This window comes from Salvelinus sp. IW2-2015, linkage group LG13, assembly GCF_002910315.2.
Source record: "Salvelinus sp. IW2-2015 linkage group LG13, ASM291031v2, whole genome shotgun sequence".
Classification (NCBI taxonomy): domain Eukaryota; kingdom Metazoa; phylum Chordata; class Actinopteri; order Salmoniformes; family Salmonidae; genus Salvelinus; species Salvelinus sp. IW2-2015.
In genome coordinates this window covers 32,716,233-32,741,070 of record NC_036853.1, presented here as the reverse complement: position 1 = coordinate 32,741,070, position 24,838 = coordinate 32,716,233, and the positions used below count along the sequence as shown (strand labels likewise).

At 44.8% G+C, this 24,838-nt stretch overlaps 1 protein-coding gene across 1 annotated transcript in view; it reads left to right on the top strand.

Annotated features, from left to right (window-relative positions):
- The window catches only part of LOC111971230 (SH3-containing GRB2-like protein 3-interacting protein 1), a 108,499-nt gene that overhangs the window by 65,136 nt on the left and 18,525 nt on the right, over nucleotides 1–24,838 (top strand). The window contains 13 exon segments of the mRNA XM_070446232.1: nucleotides 9,505–9,546; nucleotides 9,549–9,576; nucleotides 13,325–13,349; nucleotides 13,698–13,718; nucleotides 13,938–14,003; nucleotides 14,309–14,375; nucleotides 15,107–15,291; nucleotides 17,461–17,472; nucleotides 20,702–20,713; nucleotides 21,971–21,992; nucleotides 22,134–22,218; nucleotides 22,622–22,758; nucleotides 24,716–24,820. Of these exon segments, the coding sequence (XP_070302333.1) occupies nucleotides 9,505–9,546; nucleotides 9,549–9,576; nucleotides 13,325–13,349; nucleotides 13,698–13,718; nucleotides 13,938–14,003; nucleotides 14,309–14,375; nucleotides 15,107–15,291; nucleotides 17,461–17,472; nucleotides 20,702–20,713; nucleotides 21,971–21,992; nucleotides 22,134–22,218; nucleotides 22,622–22,758; nucleotides 24,716–24,820 (807 nt within the window).

Here is a 24,838-nt window from a genome sequence, read left to right as displayed (position 1 = left end):
GAACGCACCACCAGGGGCAAACTACCTGCCCTCTCAGGACACCTACACACCCCGATGTCACAGGAAGGCCATAAAGATCATCAAGGACAACAACCACCCAAGCCACTGCCTGTTCACCCGCTATCATCCAGAAGGCGAGGTCAGTACAGGTGCATCAAAAGGAGGACCGAGAGACTGAAAAAGCTTCTATCTCAAGGCCATCAGACTGTTAACAGCCACCACTAACATTTAGCGGCCGCTGACAACATACTGACTCAACTCCAGCCACTTTAAAAATGGGAATTGATGGAAATTATGTAAAAATGTACCACTAGCCACTTTAAGCAATGCCCACTTAATACAATGTTTACATACCCTACATTACCCATCTCATATGTATACTCTGTACTCTATATCATCTACTGCATCTTGCCATCTTTATGCAATACATGTACCACTAGCCACTTTAAACTATGCCACTTTATGTTTACATACCCTACAGTACTCATCTCATATGTATATACCGTACTCTATAACCATCTACTGCATCTGCCATGCCGTTCTGTACCACCACTCATCCATATATCTTTATGTACATATTCTTTATCCCTTCACACTTGTGTGTGTGTGTAAGGTAGTAGCGTGGAATTGTTAGGTTAGATTACTGTTGGTTATTACTGCATTGTCGGAACTAGAAGCACAAGCATTTCGCTACACTCGCATTAACATCTGCTAACCATGTGTATGTGACTAATAAAATTTGATTTGATTTGATTTGATTTGGTGACCTGAGTTTGGCGGCCATTTTCGTATCTCAGTCCAAGTGAGTCGGCGCTTGCTGCCCAGGGCTCTGTTCTGTCTTTCAGTGTTTTTCTTTTCCCTGTTTCTCTGTCTCTCTGTTTCCCTGTCTCACTGTTTCCCTCTCTCTATTTCTCTCTCTCTGTTTCCCTCTCTTTCTCTCTCTATCTCTCTGTCTTGTTGTTTCTCTGTCTCTGTTTCTCAGTCGCACTGTCTCTCTGTTTCCCTCTCTCTCTGTCTTTCTGTCTCTCTGGGTTTCAGTCTTCTTCTGAAAATAAGAACAGACAGGTGCAAAGGCAGCCTCTCTGTCTAATCTTGCTCTTCTACTCTGCCTCCTCTAATCTTCTCACTCCTCTATGTTCATCCTTTTCTCCTCTGCCCCCTGCTCTGCTCTAGTCATCTTTAAAGAGAAAGTTCAGGTGAAGCAGCAGGTCTCTTGATCTCATTTTAAATCACGGCAGGGCATCAGACATGGCATCAGGTCACAAAATGGAGAATCGCTGTGTGTGTGCAGTTGTGCCTGCGTACTTGGCTGTGTGTCACTTGAGTGTGTGTGTGTGTGTGAGACTGCACATTTGTTAGTGCATAGAGCCATATCTGCCAGTCTCCTGCTGCAACTCTCGCTCTCTCTCCTCCATCCTCACAGGAATGACTCATGCCAACACTGGAGCCATTTTAAACCTCCCTGCCAGCCTCTATAACCCAGCTCTCCCCGGCCTTCCCCAGCCCATACTCTGACTCAGATATCACAAGCCTGTTTCACACCGTAGCCCCATTGTCTCTCGTCAGATGGTGTCATTCTAACGTGACAGGAGCCATCTGTCTAGAAAATTGTAGAACTAATCTTTAAGAAAATTAATAGTATTTCTAATTGTCTTCGCTTACTATCAGACAACCCCAAATGGGAACGTTTATAGGTCTACATTTGCATACGGTCCAGGTAGCCTAGGCCTACTTCTACAGTGCATTCCAGAAAGTATTCACACCCCTTGACTTCTCCCACATTTTGTTGTTACAGACTGAATTCAAAATGGATGAAATATTTTACCAAATCTCACGCATCTACACACAATACCCCATAATGAGAAAGTGAAAACATGTTTTTTTTTTTTTTTTTTGCAAATGTATTGAAAAGGAAATACAGAAACATCTCATTTACATAAGTGTTCACAGCCCTGAGTCAGTATATGTTAGAATCACCTTTGGCAGTAAGTCAAAACTGTAACTAGGCCACTAAGAAGCATTCAATGTCGTCTTGGTAAGCAACTCCAGTCTACATTTGGCCTTGTGTTTTAAGTTATTGTCCTGCTGAAAGGTGAATTTGTCTCACAGGGTCTGTTGGAAATGCACACAATTAAGTTATGAAACAATGAATGCACACAAAATGATGGGAGGGAGCGCATTCTGGAGAGAGAGAGAGAGAGAGAGCCACACTCCCCTTATTCTTGGACCATGGCATCCCCGCGGCCTCCTCAATGGATTAGTCCACTGAGACGGGCTTAAATCATACAGGTGTCTCCTGTGCCATGAAAAATACATGTTTATTTGCAACTACTCGACCCCAGAAATCTTGGTCGACCAACGGCCTATCGACCAAACAATCGACCATTCGACTAAATGGGGTCAGCCCTACTTATCCGTACCACACCTGTATGAATCACCGCAAATATCCCTTATTCCCTTTTCTGTATGATTCACCACAAAAACACCCTTTTATGAACTACCATACGCCTTCCTGAAGAACCATGCTTTTAAGATCCTGAGCATAGTCTCTCGGGAACCAGTGACCGCCCACACCTCCATAACCTCACACCTTCCAAGAATAAGTGTTCCTGAACGACCACACGCCTTCCTAGAATGGCCACTCTTTGAGTGACCAGACACCTGTGTTGCTCTCCTTCCTCAGTGTGTGCCATTCTTCACGACTCAGTATGCACAGGAGCACCCGTCTCCCCCTCACTGCTGCCTGTCTGTGTGGAGAGCCCTCCTGGCGGCCAGCCTGAATCTGGTTCACTGTGGATAAAGAGCCTCCCCAGCTGTCCCCCTTTAAACCAGCTTGTAAAACAGTCCCTGCTTCGGAGAAAAAAGACTGTCCCTGTTTCAGAGAGTGCAGAGCACCCTGAATGGGCCCAGTCACCGGCTTGGGGGAAAGAGAGTGGAACAGTTTGTGTGTGTGTGTGCACAAATTGTGCACGTGTGTGTGTGCATCTGTGTGCGTATGCTTTCAATCATAGCTTTCTTGCCTTGGAGGGTCTGAATCAGACAGTCAATGTCTCCAGACTACAGTTAAACCCAGACACACGGAGAGACATAAATACATAAAAGCCCACAACACTCTCATTGTGTTGCTTAGAATACAGAGTGGCACACAACACTAGTGTCCCCATGCACTCCAGACACGCATGAAGCCAGAAACGAGCAAAGAACTAACAGGATAGCCAAAGTACAAACATCTAGTAAAGCACAGCAATAACAGAGCTATTGTAGAGTAGCACTGTAGATCACTATCAGTGGCCCCAGGAGGTGCAGTTGGAGTCTTGGAGAGATTCAATCTTCTCTATGCTACCTGTATTTCTAGTCTGTTTTATGCCTGCAGATTTTCCAGGGCAGCAAACTAGCAACAACCTGTCAAAGCCAAGATAACCTACATTCAACTATTTCAACTAAGGCCTGATTACCTTTGGAAGATTAGTTGTGAGACTTGTTGTTTTGTTTTGGAATAGATCTCAAGATTTGGAGACACTTGTGGGGGGATTGACAGACACAGAGCTACCTTAGATGAAGATATATCAAAAGACGGCATACCAAGATATCAAAATGGAATTCAGAAAAACGATTGCTTTGCAGTGTATTTTCTCCTCCCTCTCATTGGCCCAGATGTCATCCATAGTTAGGTGGCGCTCCTGCTCTCTTATTGTCTGGGAGTTCCTGTGGCCTTTCCTTCTATTACATTACTGTGTCTTTAAGAGAGACCACTAATGACGTTAGCACTTCTGCTAGCTCTGGTACGGAAGCCATTAAGTCATTAAATAGCGTCCACTAACCAGGCACTCTGTTATTTTCATATCCACTAATTAACCCCTACGCATGGGGAGGGAGGCCTTCATGTGTTGTCAATCCCAATGTCAGAGGACTGCATTTTGGCAGACTCTGTTGCTTTGAGCGTAGATACATGGCGTAAACACGTATTGCAGTAAATAGAGTTATGAGAGAGAGTAGAACAAAGTGGTTGTGGTCACTATTTCTACGGTTCAAATCAAATTGTATTAGTCACATCCGCCGAATACAACAGGTGTAACCTTACAGTGAAAAGCTTACTTACGAGCCCATAACCAACAATGCAGTTTTAAAAAATAAAAATAAATACGGATAAGAAATAAAAGTAACAAGTAATTAAAGGGCAGCAGTAAAATAACAATAGTGAGACTATATACAGGGGGGGTCCGCTACAGAGTCAATGTGCGGGGGCACCGGTTAGTTAGGTAATATGTACATGTGGGTAGAGTTATTAAAGTGACTATGCATAGATGATAACAACAGAGAGATGCAGCGGTGTAAAAGAGAGGAGGGGGGGCAAATGAAAATAGTCTGGGTAGCCATTTGATTAGGTGTTCAGGAGTCTTATAGCTTGGGGGTAGAAGCTGTTCACTTGGCGCTCCGGTACCGCTTGCCGTGCGGTAGCTGAGAGAACAGTATGACTAGGGTGGCTGGAATCTTTGACAATTTTTAGGGCCTTCCTCTGACACCACCTGGTATAGAGGTCCTGGATGGCAGGAAGCTTGGCCACGGTGTTATACTGGGCCGTACACACTACTCTCTGTAGTACCTTGCGGTTGGAGGCCGAGCAGTTTCCATACCAGGCAGTGATGCAACCAGTCAGGATGCTCTCGGTGGTGCAGCTGTAGAACCTTTTGAGGATCTGAGTACCAATGCCAAATCTTTTCAGTCTCATGGGGGGGAATAGGTTTTGTCGTGCCCTCTTCACGACTGTCTTGGTGTGCTTGGACCATGTTAGTTTGTTGGTGATTTGGACACCAAGGAACTTGAAGCTCTCAACCTGCTCCACTGCAGCCCCGTCAATGAGAATGGGGGCATGCTCGATCCTCTTTTTCCTGTAGTCCACAATTATCTTATTTGACTTGATCACGTTGAGGGAGAAGTTGTTGTCCTGGCACCACACAGCCAGGTCTCTGACCTCCTCCCTATAGACTGTCTCGTCGTTATCGGTGATCAGGCCTACCTCTGTTGTGTCATCGGCAAACTTAATGACGGTGTTGGAGTCGTGCCTGGCCGTGCAGTCATGAGTGAACAGGGAGTACAGGAGGGGGCTGAGCACGCACCCCTTAGGGGCCCCTGTGTTGAGGATCAGTGTGGAGGATGTGTTGTTACCTACCCTTACCACCTGGGGCGGCCCGTCAGGAAGTCCAGGATCCAGTTGCAGAGGGAGGTCCTTTGCTTATTTAGTCCCAGGGTCCTTTGCTTATTGTTGAGCTTTGAGGGCACTATCGTGTTGAACGCTGAGCTGTAGTCAATGAATAGCATTCTCACATAGGTGTTCCTTTTGTCCAGGTGGGAAAGGGCAGTGTGGAGTGGATCTGTTGGGGCGGTATGCAAATTAGAGTGGGTCTAGGGTTTCTGGGATAATGGTGTTGATGTGATCCATGACCAGCCTTTCAAAGCACTTCATGGCTACAGACGTGAGTACTACGGGTCGGTCATCATTTAGGCAGGTTACCTTAGTGTTCTTGGGCACAGGCACTATGGTGGTCTGCTTAAAACATGTTGGTATTACAGACTCGGACAGGGAAAGGTTGAAAATGTCAGTGAAGACACTTGCCAGTTGGTCAGCGCATGCTCGCAGTACACATCCTGGTAATCCGTCTGGCCTTGTGAATGTTGACCTGTTTAAAGGTCTTACTCACATCAGCTGCGGAGAGCGTGATGACACAGTCTTCCGGAACAGCTGGTGCTCTCACGCATGTTTGAATGCCATTTGCCTCGAAGCGAGCATAGACATAGTTTAGCTCGTCTGGTAGCCTCGTGTCGCTGGGCAGCTCTCGGCTGTGCTTCCCTTTGTAGTCTGTAATGGTTTGCAAGCCCTACCACATCCGACGAGCATCAGAGCCGGTGTAGTACGATTCGATCTTAGTCCTGTATTGGCGCTTTGCCTGTCTGATGGTTTGTCGGAGGGCATAGCGGGATTTCTTATAAGCTTCCAGGTTAGAGCCCCGCTCCTTGAAAGTGGCAGCTCTAGCCTTTAGCTCAGTGCGGATGTTGCCTATAATCCATGGCTTCTGGTTGGGGTATGTACGTGCATTCACTGTGGGGACGATGTCATCGATGCACTTATTGATGAAGCCAATGACTGATGTGGTGTACTCCTCAATGCCATTGGAGGAATCCCGGATTATATTCCAGCCTGTGCTAGCAAAACAGTCCTATAGCTTAGCATCTGTTTCATCGGACCACTTTTTTTATTGACCAAGTCACTGGTGCTTCCTGCTTTAATTTTTGCTTGTAAGCAGGAATCGGGAGGATAGAATTATGGTCAGATTTGCCAATTGTAGGGCGAGGGAGAGCTTTGTATGCATCTCTGTGTGTGGAGTAAAGGTGGTCCAGAGTTTGTTTTTGGGTTTTTTCACTGGTTGCACGTTTAACATGCTGATAGAAATTTGGTAATTTAAGTTTCCCTGCATTAAAGTCCCCACTTCTAGGAGCGCCGCCTCTGGGAGAACGTTTTCTTGTTTGCTTATGGCGGAATACAGCTCATTCAATACTGTCTTAGTGCCAGCCTTTGACTGTGGTGGTATGTAAACAGCTACGAAAAATACAGATAAACTCTCTAGGTAGATAGTGTGGTCTACAGCTTATCATGAGATACTCTATCTCAGGCGAGCAATAGCTCGAGACTTCCTTAAATATCGTGCACCAGCTATTATTTACAAAAATACATGTCTTGTCTTACCAGATGCCGCTGTTCTATCCTGCCGGTACAGCGTATAACCAGCCAGCTGTATGTTGATAGTGTCGTCGTTCAGCCACGACTCCATGAAGCATAAGATATTACTGTTTTGAATGTTCCGTTGGTAGTTTAATCTTGCTCGTAGGTCATCTATTTTATTCTCCAGATTGCACGTTTGCTTGCAGAATGGAAGGAAGTGGGGGTTTATTCGATCGCCTACGAATTCTCAGAAGGCAGCCTGTCCTTTGGCCCTTTTTTCTCTGCCTCCTCTTCGCGCAAATCACGGGGATCTGGGCCTATTCCTGAGAAAGCAGTATATCGTTCGCGCCGGGCTCGTCAGACTCGTTCAAGGGAAAAAAGGATTCTGCCAGTCCGTGGTGAGTAATCGCAGTCCTGCTGTCCAAAAGTTATTTTCGGTCATAAGAGATGGAAGCAGCAACATTATGTAAAATATATATTTTTTTTTAAATAAGTTACAAAAACCGCAAATAAACAAAAAAACGAATCGGTTGGGGACATGTAAAACGTCTGCCTTCTTCTCCGGCTCCATTATTACAGTGGTGGGGGTCTTGCTGTGTGTGAGTCACTGATACTATATATGTGACACTTACTATGCTTCCTGTGCGTGTGTCCTGTGTGTGTGTACAGCTCTGCTGCTCCAGGGTATTATAGTTCTGAGGGTATTATAGTTCTGTGGCTGAGCCCTGATGATGCAGGGGGGAATATGTTAGCAGGATCAATGATAGCAGGCCTGTCCGGATCGATTTCTCATTTGGGTTGTGACAGGTACCCACAGAAGCAAACCCTAGTCAGGGCAGGGTTAGGCAGTGACAGGTACCCACTACCCATAGGCCTACTACACTCTTAGGGGGGAAAAAGGGTTCCAAAATGGTTCTTCGGCTGTCCCCAGGAGAACCATTTTTGGTTCCATGTAGGGATAGGCTGTGACAAGCAACCACAAATCCAGCGGGGACAGAGGCTGTGACAAAGGCAGGTACTGACAGACACCCAGAAGGACAGAGGCAGCTGAGACAGGTAGGTAGGTAGTGACAGGTCTTCACAGCGCTTGTAGACAGACAGGGACAGGTATGTACTGATATAGGCAGAGACAGAGAAAGAAACAGACGTGCATAGCGGCATATTTTGACTCTTGTCGCGTATCTCTTGGACTGGCAGTTTCATTTGCATGCTACAGACGAGGCATGTTTAGACTGTGCTTTAGGAGATTGCATGGAGATAGGCTTCCTCCTCCCCGTGCTGTGTTGATTCTTCATTCGTCAACCATCGCATTTGTTTTTAATTCATGAGTTGAGCCACTGGTGTTGAATTCAAGCACTGGCCTAGAGGCTAGGGATAAAGATAGTGTGTGTGCGTTCAAGGCTGCTCCGTGCAGACACACACTTCAAGGCTCTGGGTCCACCAGTGCGTGTCACACTGTAGTTGGAGAGGTACTGTGGAGGCGTGAGACGACAGACCGAGAGACATGAGAGAATGACAAGGCTTGAATACTGGGACCAGAAATGCAGGGAGATAACTGGGCCTTCATTTTGGGTAAGAATGGAACATTGGAAAGTTAATATGGCCCAAAAAATATATGCCAATTTCAGTCTCTGTTAGAGCTGTTAGAACGTAATCTTAACAGTCGCTGTACTGCTTCAATATTCTGTTCCAAGTCATTTCAGTCGGCTGCAGTCTCTTTGGTCTGCGGAGGACTGAATATGGAGAGCAATAAAGTTAGCTTCCCTTCTGAGTTCGTGTTTTAATAGTCTAGTATCACGGCAGGTTACATATCTCTTGAAGCAGAATACTCTTGATTTGTGTTTAATGAGAAATGTTTCTCTGCTGTGAAGGCAATTATCTTATCAGCCATGCTCTGTTTTACTCTAAAATATTAAGTAAGGATAAATTATAGGCAAAGTAGGTGCCAGATTCCTCCCTACTCATTGGCTATACTATGAGTTATTTCTGTTGATGATCCAGTGTATTGATTTAGACTGGGTCGAGTCCGAATTTAGACTCGGTACTAATGGTGGTGTCAGTATCAGAGGGGGCCTTGACAGATCGATGATCAACAGAAAGGCATCCATATGCATTGGCCATGAGCACCATTTGAGATGTGAACGAATATTAGCCTTCACAGCGCGATAGTGTTGGCCTTCACAGAGTGTTCTGCTACTAAATAATAGATGAAAAGCTCACCTTTGATCCACCGGACCATAGATCTGGGCCTCTGTTCTAACGCTGGACAGCTTAACCTGGCTCGAACTCTATGAATACACAAAGATGGACACACACATACTGTACATACGGACACACACCCCACCACTACACACACACACACACACACACACACACACACACACACACACACACACACACAACACACACACACACACACACACACACCACACACACACACATGCACTATGTGTATACACAAACATTCATATGTTCACACATACAGTACCTAGACACGTTTTGATATAAACACACACACACACACACACACACACACACACACACACACACACACACACACACACACACACACACCACACAACACACACACACACACACACACCACACACACACCACACACACACACACACACACACAACACACACACACACACACACACGGCTCACAGCTGGGAGTTCTGACTTTTGCTCTTTGATGCTGATGCCTGTTGATTGTGTGACTGTGTGTGTGGACTGTGTTTATCTGATAACACACTAAACTGTGTCTCTCCTCTGGTTTCTCCTCAGGATTGAAAAAGCGTACCAGGAAGGCCTTCGGGATACGGAAGAAAGAAAAGGAGACAAGGACAATGACTCAACGTAAGTCTAACTTACACACACACACACACACACACACACACACACACACACACACACTCGTACATTCATATACACGGCTGTCACCCAAGATGATTCCACTGGCTGTGAACGTTCCATCGAGGGCGTTGAGGTCTGTTGACCATGGACGTTTCGTTCCACCTGAGGAGCTCTACAGTTTGAGCCATAAGTCCGCTCATCCGAGGAATGGTGTTCTTGGCCAGCTGTATGGCTGTGCCCATGCCTCTGTGAAACTGCCTGTAACTCTGGCTTCAAGGCTCAGCACTGTGATCAATCACTACCTGACACTAGTCTTTTCTCTAATGCTGTTTGGGAAGTACCGATTCCCCTCACTGAGTTGTATGTGCATCCATGCATGATAGCTTTTCATTTTGATTCATGACATCTGATAGGTGGGTATGAATCTGTTGCTGTGTGTGCGTGCATGCAAGTGTTTGTACCCAGTGATGTAGTGGTATTACCCTCCACTACAACACGTGTTTGTGTGTGTGTGTGTGTGTGGTGTGTGTGTGGTGTGTGTGTGGTGTTGTGTGTGTGTGTGTGTGTGTGTGTGTGTGTGTGTGTGTGTGTGTGTGTGTGTACTGTATGTAATTGTTTGCAGGGGAAGTCATCCCTTATACATCTTTCAAACCAATACAACTTTTCTATCGGTATCACGATGAAGATACTCTCAATATAAGTATGATCCCACACTTGCTCCCTAACAAAGGGAAGTGAGGGTATAAAAGCATTGGCCTCTGTTTACAGTGCATTAGTAAAGTATTCAGACCCTTTACATTTTCACAAAAAAAATTACGTTACAGCCTTATTCTAAAAGGGATAAGATGTTTTTTCCCCCTTCATCAATCTACACACAATACCCCATAATGACAAAGCAAAAACAGGTTTTAATTTATTTTTTGCAAAAAAATGTATTCCGACTTTACTCAGTACTTTGTTGAAGCATCTCTCCCATTCTTCTCTGCAGATCCTCTCAATCTCTGTCAGGTTAGATGGGGAACCTCGCTGCACAGCTATGTTCAGGTCTCTACAGACATGTTCGATCGGCTTCAAGTCTGGGCTTTGGCTGGGCCACTCAAGGACATTCAGAGACTTGTCCCGAAGTCACTCCTGCGTTGTCCTGTTGGAAGGTGAACCTTCGCATAAGTCTGAGCTCTTGAGCGCTCTGAAGCAGGTTTTCGTCAAGGATCTCTCTGTACTTTGCGCCGTTCATCTTTCCCTCGATCCTTACTCGTCTCCCAGTCCCTTCCGCTGAAAAACATTCCCACAGCATGACGCTGCCACCACCATGCTTCACCATAGGGAGGGTTTTGGCCAGGTGCTGAGCAGTGCCAGATTTCTTCCAGACGTGACACTTATCATTCAGGCCAAAGAGTTCAATCTTAGTTTCATTAGACCAGAGAATCTTTTTTCTCATGGTCTGAGAGTCCTTTTGGAAAACTCCAAGCGGGCTGCCATGTGCCTTTTACTGAGGATTGGCTTCCCTCTGGCCACTCTACCATAAAGGCCTGATTGGTGGAGTGCTGCAAAGATGGTTGTCATTCTGTAAGGTTCTCCCATCTCCACAGAGGAACTCTGGAGCTCTGTCAGGGTGACCATCAGGTTCTTGGTCACCTCCCTGATCAAGGCCCTTCTCCCCCGATTGCTGAGTTTGGCCGGGCGGCCAGCTCTAGGTGGTTCCAAACTTCTTCCATTTAAGAATGATGGAGGCCAATGTGTTCTTGAGGACTTTAAATGCTGCAGTAATGTTTGGTACTCTTCCCCAGATCTGTGCCTCGACACAATCCTGTTTCGGAGCTCTACGGACAATTCCTTTGACCTCATGGCTTGTTTTCTTTCTCTGGCATGCACTCTCAACTTATATAGACAGGTTTGTGCCTCTCCAAATCATCTCCAATCAATTTAATTTACCACAGGTGGAATCCAATCATGTTGTAGAAACATCTCACGGATGATCAAAGGAAACAGGATGCACCTGAGCTCAATTTCGAGTCTCATAGCAAAGGGTCTGAATACTTATGTAAATAATGTATTTCTGTTTTTAATATTTAATGCATTTGCAAAAAAAATAAAAAGATTTGGTTTTCACTTTCTCTTTATTGGCTATTGTGTGTAAATTTATGAGATTTTTTTATTTATTTAATCCATTTTAGAATAAGGCTGTAACGTAACGAAATGTGGAAAAATTGAAGTGGTCTGAATACTTTCCGAATGTACTGTACACTACATGACCAAAAGTATATGGACACCTGCTTGTCGAACATCTCATTCCAAAATCATGGGATAATAATATGGAGTTGAGCTGATGCTATAACAGCTTCTACTCTTCTGTGAAGGCTTTCCACACCTTTGGAACATTGCTGCAGGGACTTGCTTCCATTCAGCCACAAGAGCACAAGAGCAGCACTGATGTTGGGCGATATGGCCTGGTTCACAGTCGGCTTTCCAATGCATCCCAGAGGTGTATTTGCATTTTTTATGGATCCCCATTAGCTGCTGCTAAGGCAGCAACTACTCTTCCTGGGGTCCGGCAGAATTAAGGCAGTTCGATGGGGTTGAGGTCAGGGCTCTGTGCAGGCCAGTTAAGTTCTTCCACACCAATTTTGACAAACCAAACTGTTGCCACAAAGTTGGAAGCACATAATCGTCTATAATGTAATTTCATGCTGTAGCGTTAAGATTGCCCTTCACTGGAACTAAGAGGCCTAGCCCGAACCATGAAAAACAGTCCCAGACCATTATTCCTCCTCCACCAAACTTTACAGTTGGCACTATGCATTGGGGCAGGTAGTGTTTTCCTGGCATCCACCAAACCCAGATTCGTCCACCACTCCAGAGAACTCTTTCCACTGCTCCAGAGTCCAATGGCGGCAAGCTTTACACCACTCCAGTCAACGCTTGGCATTGAGCATGGTGATCTTAGGCTTGTGTGCAGCTGCTCGGCCATGGGAACCCATTTCATGAAGCTCCTGACGAACAGTTCTTGTGCTGACGTTGCTTCCTGAGGCAGTTTGGAACTCAATAGTGAGTGTTGCAACCGAGGGCAGACTATTTATATGAGCTATGCGCTTCAGCACTCGGCGGTCTCGTTCTGTGAGCTTGTGTGGCCTACCACTTTGCGGCCGAGCTTTTGTTACTCCTAGACGTTTCCACTTCACAATAACAGCACTTCCAGTTGACCGGGGAAGATCTAGCATGGCAGGAATTTGACGAACTGACTTGAAGGAAAGGTGGCATCCTATGACGGTGCCATGTTGAAAGTCGCTCTTCAGTTCGGCCCATTCTACTGTCAATGTTTGTCTATGGAGATTGCATGGTGGTGTGCTCAATTTTATACACCTGTCAGCAACGGGTGTGGCTGAAATAGCCGAATCCCCTCATTTGAAGGCGTGTCCACATACTTTTGTGTATATATAGTGTAACTTTTTCTACATGACAGCGGTTCCACACGTTGCCGTGACGCAAGTTGTGTGGGAAAAATATAATTTATTTTATTCTGTTATATTTAATTTTATTCTTAGCCTACTATGTGTGTTGACTGTGATCAGGGTAGCTTAAGTGTGTCTTGTACGGCCCCTACATACTGCGGTTTTCCAGTGAGCTGCTTTGCTAATTGGTAGTGCGCTTAAGTGTTAGGAGAAAATATGGAAAGTGGATATCAAGATCCTTACTTTCTCTTTGCTCCCTCCTCTCCCGTCCTTTTTTCTCTTTCTCTCTCTTTCTTTCACAGGGGCTCCCCTGACAGAGAAGGGGGTGTAAGTATCACAAAATCATTCATGCTTTATCCAATGGATTAATCGGTCAACTTGTTCAACTGTGAAATAGTTCACAATTATTGAATTGTGTTGTCAATAAAGATGCTTAATAATGTCATTGCTAGAAGGTGAAGACATGATTGCCTATTTTACAAGCTCGGTTTAATACTGCGCAGTCCTTTAGGTGAATCAGCACTGTGACATTGGTGCCCCTTTTTCATTGACTCCAGAATCAAATGAAATTAGTCTTATTGTTGAACTTAACTGTTTTGTGAGGTATTGAATTTCCTTACATGATTTGATTGTATTTGTATTCTCTGTATTGTGGACTCGACTGTCATCATCCAGGATCCCCAAGAGATTGAATCGGTATTGAACACTATTGGAGTCCCGTCTAGTGTAGGATATGTAGTTACTATAGACTCTACTCTACTAGACCTTAGGTAATCCTTAGGTGTATAGTTACTAATTGGTAGTTTCTGTATCGGTAGCATTGAGTAGCCAATCACTTAGCGTAGTAGTGCATGGGTTGAGTAATCAGGATCCTGATTGGTGGAATTGATTGTGATTGTGTCATTCTGTTTTCAGTCACAGAAGAAAGCCAATGGTGCGGCTGTCAATGGATTCTCTGGAGAGATCGACTGGGACAGATATGTATGGAATCATCTTCCTTTGAACAAGCTCATATAAAAAACAAACCTATGATTATGTTACTGGCATACTCTCAAAGATCTATATGTCATGGACAGTAGATATTCTTCTGACCCTTCTGTTACTGTCGTTTCTAAAGATTCTGAGTGTATGTTAATGTAGAATCAATCGGTTGAGGTTAATTCCAATTCAATCAATTCAGGAAGTAAATTGAATTGACAGAATTTAAATGGAATTGAGCCCAACCCTGATTGCATGTTGTAAATACAGCGTGTGATGTTGGTGTGTCTGTTGCTCGTGTGTTTCAGAACACCCCTACAGTGGACGATGAAGGTTACAGTCTCAGGCCAGACGAGGAGGAGGGGCCAGGATCAGATATCCTTTATCATCTAGCTACACCCTAATGGAGCTAGATATGAACTATTTCACACTACATAGTACACCTACACCTAATACTACACCTATAGCACTATAGTTCCACCAAATCACAGATGACTTATAGCTTTTATGTCACAATATGAGCACATTGCTGTTTGTATGTAGAGTCTGTGTTTGACTGGCTGACTCAATGACTGACTTAGTGAATGACTATCTATCTAGATCAGAAACATTTTGTATTCATCCCACCACAGAACAGCCTATGAGTACAAATCAACATTGAGACCGTTGAGCATAATTTCATCTCAGCTCAATAACAAACAGGCAGCCGAGAAATAACTGAGTGTTACTTCAACTCAATAACAGCTTACAGCATATGGCCTAGAACAACTATATATTGATTAGACTGATATTGCTTGGAGATTCGCCAGGCTTTTCGGAACCTGCTGTTCTGCGAGGAGATTCTACGGTCTCCTGATTAGAAGCTGTTGTATGCTGTAGTATCTAGTATTTGGTAGAGTTGTAGATATAGAAATGGTTTCCCCTAGTACAGATCTAGGATCAGCTTCGCCTCCCACAATCCTAACCTTAACCATTTAGTGGGGAAAATGCTAAACTGGCCTAAGCTCACCGTCTAGGGGCAACATCACCCTGCTCCTAGAAATACAATTGTAAATGACCTATGATCTTCAGATATTAAAAGATGACTGTCTTTAACGGCAACCCACCTGGCTCCAAACCACCCAAGGAGCACTTCTTCTCCTCCAGCGAGTCGGAGGGAGAGGAGGACCACCGGAAAAAGTTTAAGATCAAGATTAAACCTTTACCAGCGGAAAGTGCCAGCTGTTTGGCCCCCTCAGTAGATGAACTCAAAGCCTCCATAGGCAACATAGCGCTGTCTCCTTCTCCTCTGGTGAGTCCCTCCCTCCGCCATCACTGCTCTGCCCTCACTGGAGCCATGGTGTCATTTTCTCTTACTGTATACTGTATTCTAGAATGTGTTTGAATTGTTGTCTGCTTGCTGTTCTGTTCCTCATTAAGACATTCTTTCCAACGTTCAAAACACATTTCTTACGGTCTCTGTGTGTTTCTCTGTCACACCGCATGTTTTTTCTCCTCATTAATCCACGTATATGCCTGTCTGTGAGTGAATTATATTATCTCAGAGGCTCATTCCATCCATATACCTGTAGTAACAGTGAGCTAGGGAGAGAGACACTGGGGTTTGTTTACCCTCTACTACACAATACATTGCTGATGCTAGGGATGTTGGGGAGAGAAATGGTGGCTGGCAGGTCTTCAGCATTCTGCTGTGACCTCAGTGGACTACCAATTACTGGAGTGGAGTTTAACCCAAGGCAGATGTCTCTAAGCAGCCCACAGAAACCAACGGACACTGTGTTATTGAGTCTCATTATACACTTTAAACCGGAGAGAGCGTTCCTCCACCACAATGACGACAACTTCATGAGAAACCATGAGATTCAAACCTACTCAAATTAAAAACATCACTTAAAACCTTACATTAGCAGAGTGATCCAAATGAGGGAGAGGTGTTTAAGGAGTTTCTCTTTGGGATGGGGCCCCTCCCTTCCAACCCCCTCCACACCCGTCAGCCCTTCTCTAGTGTCATACCTGGTGTAAATAATTCAGCCTGGAAAGTGGGTATTCACAGTGAGGCCGTGATGTATGCTGTACGTACGCAAAGACCGTCTCTGGTCATACGAGAACCTTACAGACTCAATAATTCATCCATCCACTGGCTGTAGAGCCGCTTGCTAGCCGTTAGCTCACTAACCTGGAAGAGTGAGCAGGTGTTTGGTTGTTTTAAGGTGTACCTGACTCTCTCTGTGTGTAGAGGAATTTTACAATATAGATCAGGGAATAGCAGACAGTGGCTGTGTGGTTCTGAGTGTGGCCAGTCAGTCATAGAGAGTTGTACTATGTCCTCCTTTCTGTAGGTCAAGTAATCACCTAAAACTCAATGTCAAAACCTTGTTCCAGAAAGGTCTGTCACTGTACTAGGTTAGGGGACAGAAAGGGTTGGAGACTACGTGCCATGGGTCTAGGAGAGAGCTTTAATGTAGAAGGATTTAACCCCAGGTCTTTCAAGTCCTTTAATATAGAGATGTATCCCCAAGCAACGGTTCCAACTCCCACGTCTGAATAGAAAGCAGTGCCACCTCTGTCCTATACTCTCCAGATTAAGTCTGTGCCAATTAGCATCTCCTCCATTTAGTAAAACCTTTCCAGTCTGTCCAGAGTGCTGGAACATCTACCTTTTTACCTCAGTCATGAATTAAACATGAGTCACATGCTGGACCCTCACTCGCCATTGCAACTGTGTGCTTACCCAGGTAGCCCTGGCAACGGTTACCAGGACATTGGCTAAAGAGAGCTGGGATAGAGAGCAAAGGTTAACAGGCTAAATCGAACAACGAGGTTATTTCCACATTTCCTTCCCTGGCTTTCTCTTGCTCCCTCATTTGATCTCTCCTGCATTCTCTCTCTCTCTCCTTCTCCCTTTCGCCTCTTTCTCTTCCTCCCTCTTTATCTCCCTTGACCTCGATGTCTCTGTATTAAAGTGGAATGTGGTGCTTTTAGAGGGGGATGGCTGTTGAGAAGAGAGACCGAGGAAGACGTGTGTGTGTGTGTGTGAGAGCAGATTATACTCCCATGGGCATTTCTGTACACGGCGCAATAGATGTATCCTTTAGATTTTCCCTTGTACTCAACAACAATCACTATTGATTAAACATCCAGTCACTCATCAGATCAAAGTCACTTATCGATATACTGTAAATGGATGAACGAATGGGTGTGGAAAGTGAAATGGATGGACCGATTGGTAGATAGGGGATACTTATGCTCTCTCCGCGGCGCTTACGTAAATCAGAGTAGATAACTATTGCCACGCTTGTTTGTTTGGTCAGTCAATTTTGTGTCTACAGTAATTGTGGATGATCTACGATAACATAGTATCCCCTCTGCCTCTTTCTCCTCTCTCTCTCTCTCTCTCTCTCTCTCTTTGTCCTGCCTCCTCCCTCTACCTTCCTCCCCTTCTACCTGCTAACTTCTGTAGAGGAGTAGTCCGGTAAGCCTGTTCTTGGCATGTCGTTGTCGGTTTCTTTTTCTCTCCTCTCTCCCTCGATGTCTCTCTGTTAGCATGAATTGCACACTTGCATGTCTGTTTTCTCCCTTTCTGTTTGTGATTCGGCATACTGACTTTTCTCTCTAAGGGTCACATTGAATGCCTGGTGGGTGTCCATTGGGTCCATTGTAATAGAGTATGAGAAATATGCAATAGCAATACAACACAGGTGTACTGGTGAACCAGGATTTGTGGAGAACAGGTTGCTCTGAATGAGAACCAATGGTTGTGGGATTTGGGACTACCACAGTACCAGCACGAAGACAGCTGCTGTATAGTGACCTTTGATAAGATAGAAATCTGGCTTCTTTCTCTCATAATATCCATGCACCTTTTGGCTAGCGGCTAAGACACAACAGCTCAGCAGATTATATGTGCGGGGTGTGTGTGTGAGTATGTGCTTTTATTTCAGTTCCTCTGAGTAAGGTCCCCTGAATCTGATTTTAAATTGAGGCTGTAGCAGTCAGTCAGTTGCATTCCACACGAACATAATGATGGGAAGAATTACAAGGGAGGTGGCGAAGGGCAGAAAATGATGCAGATATAAAAGGGAGATGGAGAAGGATACAGCTGAATGAAGCCACAGCAGGTCCACCGAACAGTGGAGAGGACCGGGCCAATTGGATCAGTCATTATGGGTTGTGGATGACTGTGATTTTCTCTCTCAACATATTGACATACACACCCATGCATGATCGCACACCCACGGATGAATCATCACGCTCACTCGCGCGCGTGAATGAGTCATCCGTGCTCCTCTTAAGCCCTTCTCAGCTCTCTGCTTTCTACTCCATTATGCATGGTTGATCTCGATAGCTGTGTTCAAGAGCATCAAAACCATAATGTATCATGGGCAAATTGTGACTGGCTGACTGATCTACAAATAATAAGGAATAGTTATTTATGATGCAAGGTGATTTGTAGATCAGTCAGTCGGCGGCCCAGTGTCTCACGTCAGATGCCATCACTTCTACGCGAAGCTCGTCCCTCAACTGATCTGTGGAACTCATCCCTAATTCTGAAAATCACTCCGCTCTCGGTAGATGACACACTGGCTACTACCGCAAACCATGTTCGATCAGCTGAGCAAACTTTCTCCTGCTAGCAGCCTATTGAAGGCTTGTTTGAATGGCCATACGGTAGCTATTTTGCCAGCTTGTTGATGAAGTTGTACTGCACCAAAGTTATTGAACTGTTCTCAGAAATCCGCATGTATCTGATAGCTGGCACTGTGCCTCGCTACTTTGAAACATGTTGCCAACGCGATAACACCGCAGAGAGCAGTCAGCTGTGTTGTAGAACTCCGCACACTAATCACGCCAGAACAGATGTCATGAAAACTAATTTGTGCATTACCTAAAACTTCAATACACTAGCTAGCGGGAGTATTCAGCATTGAGTGTGTGAACTGATGTTTCATATGGATTGATTTGAAACTGGTTCAGCCAGCAAGCAGACACAAGCTATCTGATGTGCTAGCTAGCAAATTTTCGTGCACATTTCAAATTTCATAAATACAGATTCTACCACCACAAAACATCTTAGCTAGATGTAGAGTTGGGTGGTGAAGACTACCCAAAATTAGCTACAAGTTTATAGTAAAAAAAAAAAACTCTTGACAATGTCACTTTGGTAACATTTTCGAATGTTAGGACAGCATATTGTAGCCAAACATATTTGTAGCTATCCCATGTGCTTGCAAGTTATCAGACAGGTCAGATGTGAGACAATGTGGTTGATCTATTTTAAAGCACATTCAGGCTGTGGCTCATGCACTCTTAAAAAGCATGCTACTATTCGAACTGGCACGGCTAATGATGACACCACAGTCCTATTAAAATGTTGCAGCGCTCTGCTTGACCTGTCATTGCTCCAGTCACACAATGTTCCTGCCTCATTGCCCCGTCCACCAGGAAGTAGCCTACAGCTAAGTGCCGGAGCCCCTATACCAATTTTTTAAAATAAATAACCCAAGATAGATCACAGGGTGTCGTTTCCAACCGGAGCAAATTAAGCGTTGTGGGCAGGACAAGCAAGGAGGTGGGCAGGGCCAAGCACAAGCTACCCGAGATCCCATTGGCGTGTTCTAGCATGTATTTGCATGTTTCATTTAGGGAACACCTACTCCTGTGAAGTGAGCGTATGCAATAACTCAATTCGCCATTGCACTCCTTCTAAAACAATGCAACTTTTTAAAAACTTTGAGAGGTTTAAGTCCACAAAACGTAGTGCACTCTGTTCGTAACAGATGATTGTGTAGCGACCGGCACAGACAGCGGTGTGTTATGTGGTAGGCTATTAGTGGGTTGTGTTGTACTTACCAGTGGTCGCGGGGTCCGACATGCCAATAAACCTGCTATCTGCCAATCACGGGGATGCCTGGAATGTTCTGATGCCGGGCATCCTGGGGGTTGGCGGAGTGGCGTGGAGGGGGGTTGGGCAGGGGGATGGAGCATTGGAAGTTAAGACCAGGTTTAGCCATTGTTCTCTCTCTTACGTCTGGGCTTCACAAGAGAAGGTCACGGTTGGCTTGTGGGGTATCTTTTGTTTATTTGGCGTGGGCTACGGCCAAACAGTAGCCTGTGTAAAGTTGGGTTAATAAACCGTCAATTCGTAAACTCAAMCCTCTGTCTGGACAATTGTTCCTTTTATGATCTAGTCAGGTCATTTACAATAGTTTCGGGAGCAGAAAACTGTATTGAGCTAGAGTGTTTCATCTCTGAGAGAATTAGCAGAATATTGGCCAGGTTTCATCTAGCTCTAACGTCTCCCACTTTCTGCCACAGGATTTCCTCTCCTCTCACCATATTTGGTGGTGAAAAGAACTTAAAGAGATGCTTCAGATGTATACGTCCTGTGAAGTATCTGGCTCATTGTTCTCTCGTAGTGACATCACTATGACAGTAAACTACTGTACCTTTCTTTACCACTCTGTCTCTCTGGTGCGGCGATGACTAAGCTGAATTTCCATTACAGCCATTAATGGTGATGAATCTGGTTGGGCCTTTTGGAGAAGTAGGCTACTGGTTCTAACTGACTGAGTGTAACTGTTGTGTTGTGAGTGTAACTGTTGTGTTGTGAGTGTAACTGTATTAATTTGGAGAGGTGTGCTTTACTGATTCATCACTCTCTGACCAGGTATCTCTTCTCTCTTCCTTTTTGCTGGTCATAGAGACGTAGCCCGGTAAGTGTCCCTCCATTCCGTGTCTGTCCCTGGGGTAAATTACAAACGCTTTTTCTCACTCTGCTTCCTGTAACCTGCTGGAGGAGTGGAGGGGAGAAGGTTGCGGTGGAGTTGACAGTTGAAACAGATCAGGAAAATATTGCTAATTTTTCACCCAGTCCCTGGGTGAATCTGAATAGTCTTTCCTTGATTCCTCATAGCCTCTGTCTTCGCCGCCTCCTTGCTTCCTTCTGATATATTAAGGAGCTGGGTAGGAGAAGGGATGACACGACGCAAGAAATTGAGAAAGGGCATTTGAGATTCACCCCATCTGTCGACAGCTGAACCCTTTGATCTCTCACTTCAGACCCGCATTCTAGTGATTCCTCTCTCACTCTCCCTCCTCCCTTCTCCCTCTATTTTCCTTCTTATCGTGTCTCTTTGAGAGTTATTTCATGCACTGTATTCTCACTAAAAAGCAGCACTCTCTGTCTTGGTCTCTTGCTCTTTTTATCTCTCCCTGCTCTCTCTTTCTCTCATTTTCTCTCTCTTTGCCTCTGAGTTTCTCTCTGTCTCTCTCACCATGTTTCTGTATCTCTCTCTCTCATTACACAATCTCATCTGTATTATATATCTATCCCTCTCAATTTTGTGCAGGGTGTATAATGTTTTGGGCTTACACGAGGCTTCAAAGACCTACTCTTTCTATCTGTCTCTGACAGCTTTCTGTGACCACTGAACTCCCACTATGCACTGAGTGCACAAAACATTATGAACACCTGCTTTTTCCATGACATAGACTGACCAGGTGAATCCGGGTGAAAGCCTTGATCCCTTATTGATGTCACCTGTTAATTCCACTTCAGTCAGTGTAGATGAAGGGTAGTAGACCTGGTAAATAATTATTTTTAAACCTTAAGACAATTGAGACATGGATGGTGTACTGTACTGAAACCAATTGCTCCTAGATTGTTCCACAGTATTTCTGCGGTAGAGAGAACAGACCTAGTGGATCTCCACTTCCCTGTGGAGACAGTTGCTAAGTCAGCCCAGCCAATGCTCTCATCCGATTAGCTCATTCTTAGGCTACCAAGACCATTTTCTGACCTAGTGGATAGACTCCCTCCTGGGAATACTGTATCTAATGTGCACATTAACACAGTGTGACTCATGGATTTTTAAAACCCTTTAATATTTCCATATGAGTCATTTGAGTGTGAAATGTAATGTGTGATATGTTTTCTTGTCTTTTTTCAAATGTATGTGTTGTTATTATAGGGGTTGATGACAAAGGACTCTGGTAAGTACCTAAGTTGTCTCCTCTTGTTGTTTAAAGCTAAAAGCCTCAGGTGAAAAGCCAAGTCACTGATTAGCTTCAATGTGTTTCAGTTTGTATGATGAGTCAGTTGAGGTGAACGACTGTGAACGAATCTCTCCTCAGGTGAAGAGATACAGGTAGCTCGGCCAAGACGTCCTGCACCCATTGAGGTCCCCACATTGGCAGCCCCGGCGCTACAAGTCCCCAGGTACGTCTTTATCTGTTGCCCACTGACCTGTTACAGACTCGCCCCAGGTGCTGTGGCTGTGTAGTCATCCACTGGTCTGTACATCCGTAGTTTTACATGAACCTCTTGTTGACTTCCAGTCTCTGATGACAATCAGCAGTCACTGATTTAGTAACGTTAATTCGGAAGCTGATACATCCCCTTCCTTCCCTTATGACATGAATGCATCTCTCTTGTTGTAGTGTGCTGAGTGAGGTGACTGAAGCATGTTTGTCTTAGTTTCTGTGGTCGACTGATCGTCTGACTCGTCCTGCTGTCCCTGTCTATCCTTATCTCCATCCCTCAGCAGTAAGAAAGCCACAGTACCAGAGAATGCTACAGCCTACTAACCCTGTCTGTCTGTCCCTCTTTATCTCCCTCCCAGAAGTAAGAGAGCCCCAGCAGTACCAGTACCAGAGAAGAAAGCAGTACCAGAGAAGAAAGCCGCACCAGTACCAGAGGACACTGCAGCCTTATTTGGGCCTCCGCTGGAGACAGCCTTCGGAGAGCAGAAAACTGAAGGTACATCAACTTTCTTTGATGTTTGTTTGGTGTGTGTGTGTGTGTGTGCGCGCGCTGAGTGATTTAACCAGCATCGACATTGGTTCAATTACTTGAATTGCATTTAGTTAGTATTTTCTTTGTGAGATCAACTCGCCGTTTCTCTAGAAAGAAATCCAAGCAAGCACGAGAGAAATCAGATCAGGAACAAACTCTGGGATGCTATAGGAATTTGTAGTTTTCAACAGGAAAAAATTCAACTTAGTTCAGCGCAGAAAACATGCTAATGAACTACAATGCCCATAATCCACTGCCCGCCCTGTTTATCCAGGCCCCTGACACTCATGAGAGAGGAATGTACACAACGACGAGAGGGATAGAGACAGTTCGTGAAGTAGCTCTACACAATTGATAGTTGCAGGACTCTGTAATTTTGTCAGACAGCTCTGCAGCATAAGGAAGCTACTAGCTAGCCATCTAGTGAGCTACTAGCCTAGCTGAACAGGATGACTCGTTAGGGAGCACAGAGATTACGGTCACGTTTCCCTGCTCAGACTTTGCATGCATCAACCCATGGTTGCGTGCCAAGTCATCGACTGTTCCGTCGGGCACCAGATTGCTATAACATACAGTACTGTATGATGTGGTTAGTTGATATGTAAGATCTGGCATGCGTCAGCAACACCTGGGCAGAAGAACGCGTCCAACGTGAAGTTGAGATGATTTGAGATGAGTTGAGCAGAGTTGGTGACTAAAGAATTAAATAAAAGAAAGTCATCAAATAAAGTAATAAGACAATGGATGGTTTTCAATGTTTTGGCAATTGAATGTTCTCAGTATTTGGCATTTCAATTAAAAAGCACTAAAATAATTTCATGTAAAAATAAAAAATAAAGAAATAACCAGAAATCGTAAACTGTGATTCTTTTTAAAAATAAAACTCGAACTGACCTCAAAAAGCACAAATCTCTCAGAACTAGCGTGTGTGCGTGTGCGTGTAATTTGTAAGTCGCTCTGGATAAGAGCGTCTGCTAAATGACTTAAATGTAAATGTAAATGCGTGTGCGTGTGTGTGTGTGTGTGCATGCATGTGTCCATCCCTACCTTGTTTTTCTGTGATCGAGCACTGTAACGACAATGGCTTGTCGTGGGAGCACTGACGCTGGCTGTGACACTGAAGACACACCGCAGATGCATAGCACCAACAAGATGGATGCTTCCTATTTCCTCCACTGCCTTTCGGCCACCTCTAAAGACACTATCCCTCTTCCCTTGTCAGCTGCACACACTGCCACTATGTCTTGCAAACTAAAACTCTCACAAACATGCTAGTGGTCAGAAGCACTATGAGGTAAATGAGATTCCACCTTGGTTGGTTTGTTGTTGTGTGGATCCTCCCCTCACCCCTCTCACAGTCAGGGTTCTATACTAGCTCTGCAGGCTCTGACTGGACAGCTCTTAGCTTGTTATATAACTACCTGCCGAAGCATAGCTAATGTCACTACATACAGATCCAGCAGCCTTTGCTTTTTTTTTAACACACCATTCAGGGATAGAGGTTTCTCGACGAGGTTGTTAGTCCCTGCTGATATCCCTCTTTCTCAATGGAGGGGTTATTTAAAAGTACGTGATTCTGTGAGACTGATAGGGTTGCTATTCTCTATTTGTAAGTAACGGATGAGCTTGTATAAGATGCTGCTTTCGGTTGTAGGAGATACTCGCCACGACGATAGCTAATTAAACTGATATTACCTCGTTACTTCTTGCTGTTTTTTGTTTGAGCAGTGATTGGTCGGTTATAGGCATGACACGTTTAGGTTAATGGTAATCTGGGTCCAAGAATTCAGATTCAATTCATGTCTTTATTGTAGATGCTAACATGCAGTATTTTAACATGCAGTTACCAAGAGGTATCTATTTTTAGCTTATTAAACTGACGCCCCCTCTATGTTATGTCCCCTGTCTGTCCTGAACGTAGCGGGTATATCTGAGCCAGTGATGTGTGGCGTGTGGGGTGCTCCTCTACCTGAGTCTGAGTCACTGAGCCCAGACTTCTCTTTCACAAGACCCTTCCCTACAGGCAGTAAGTTTTCCATTTGTG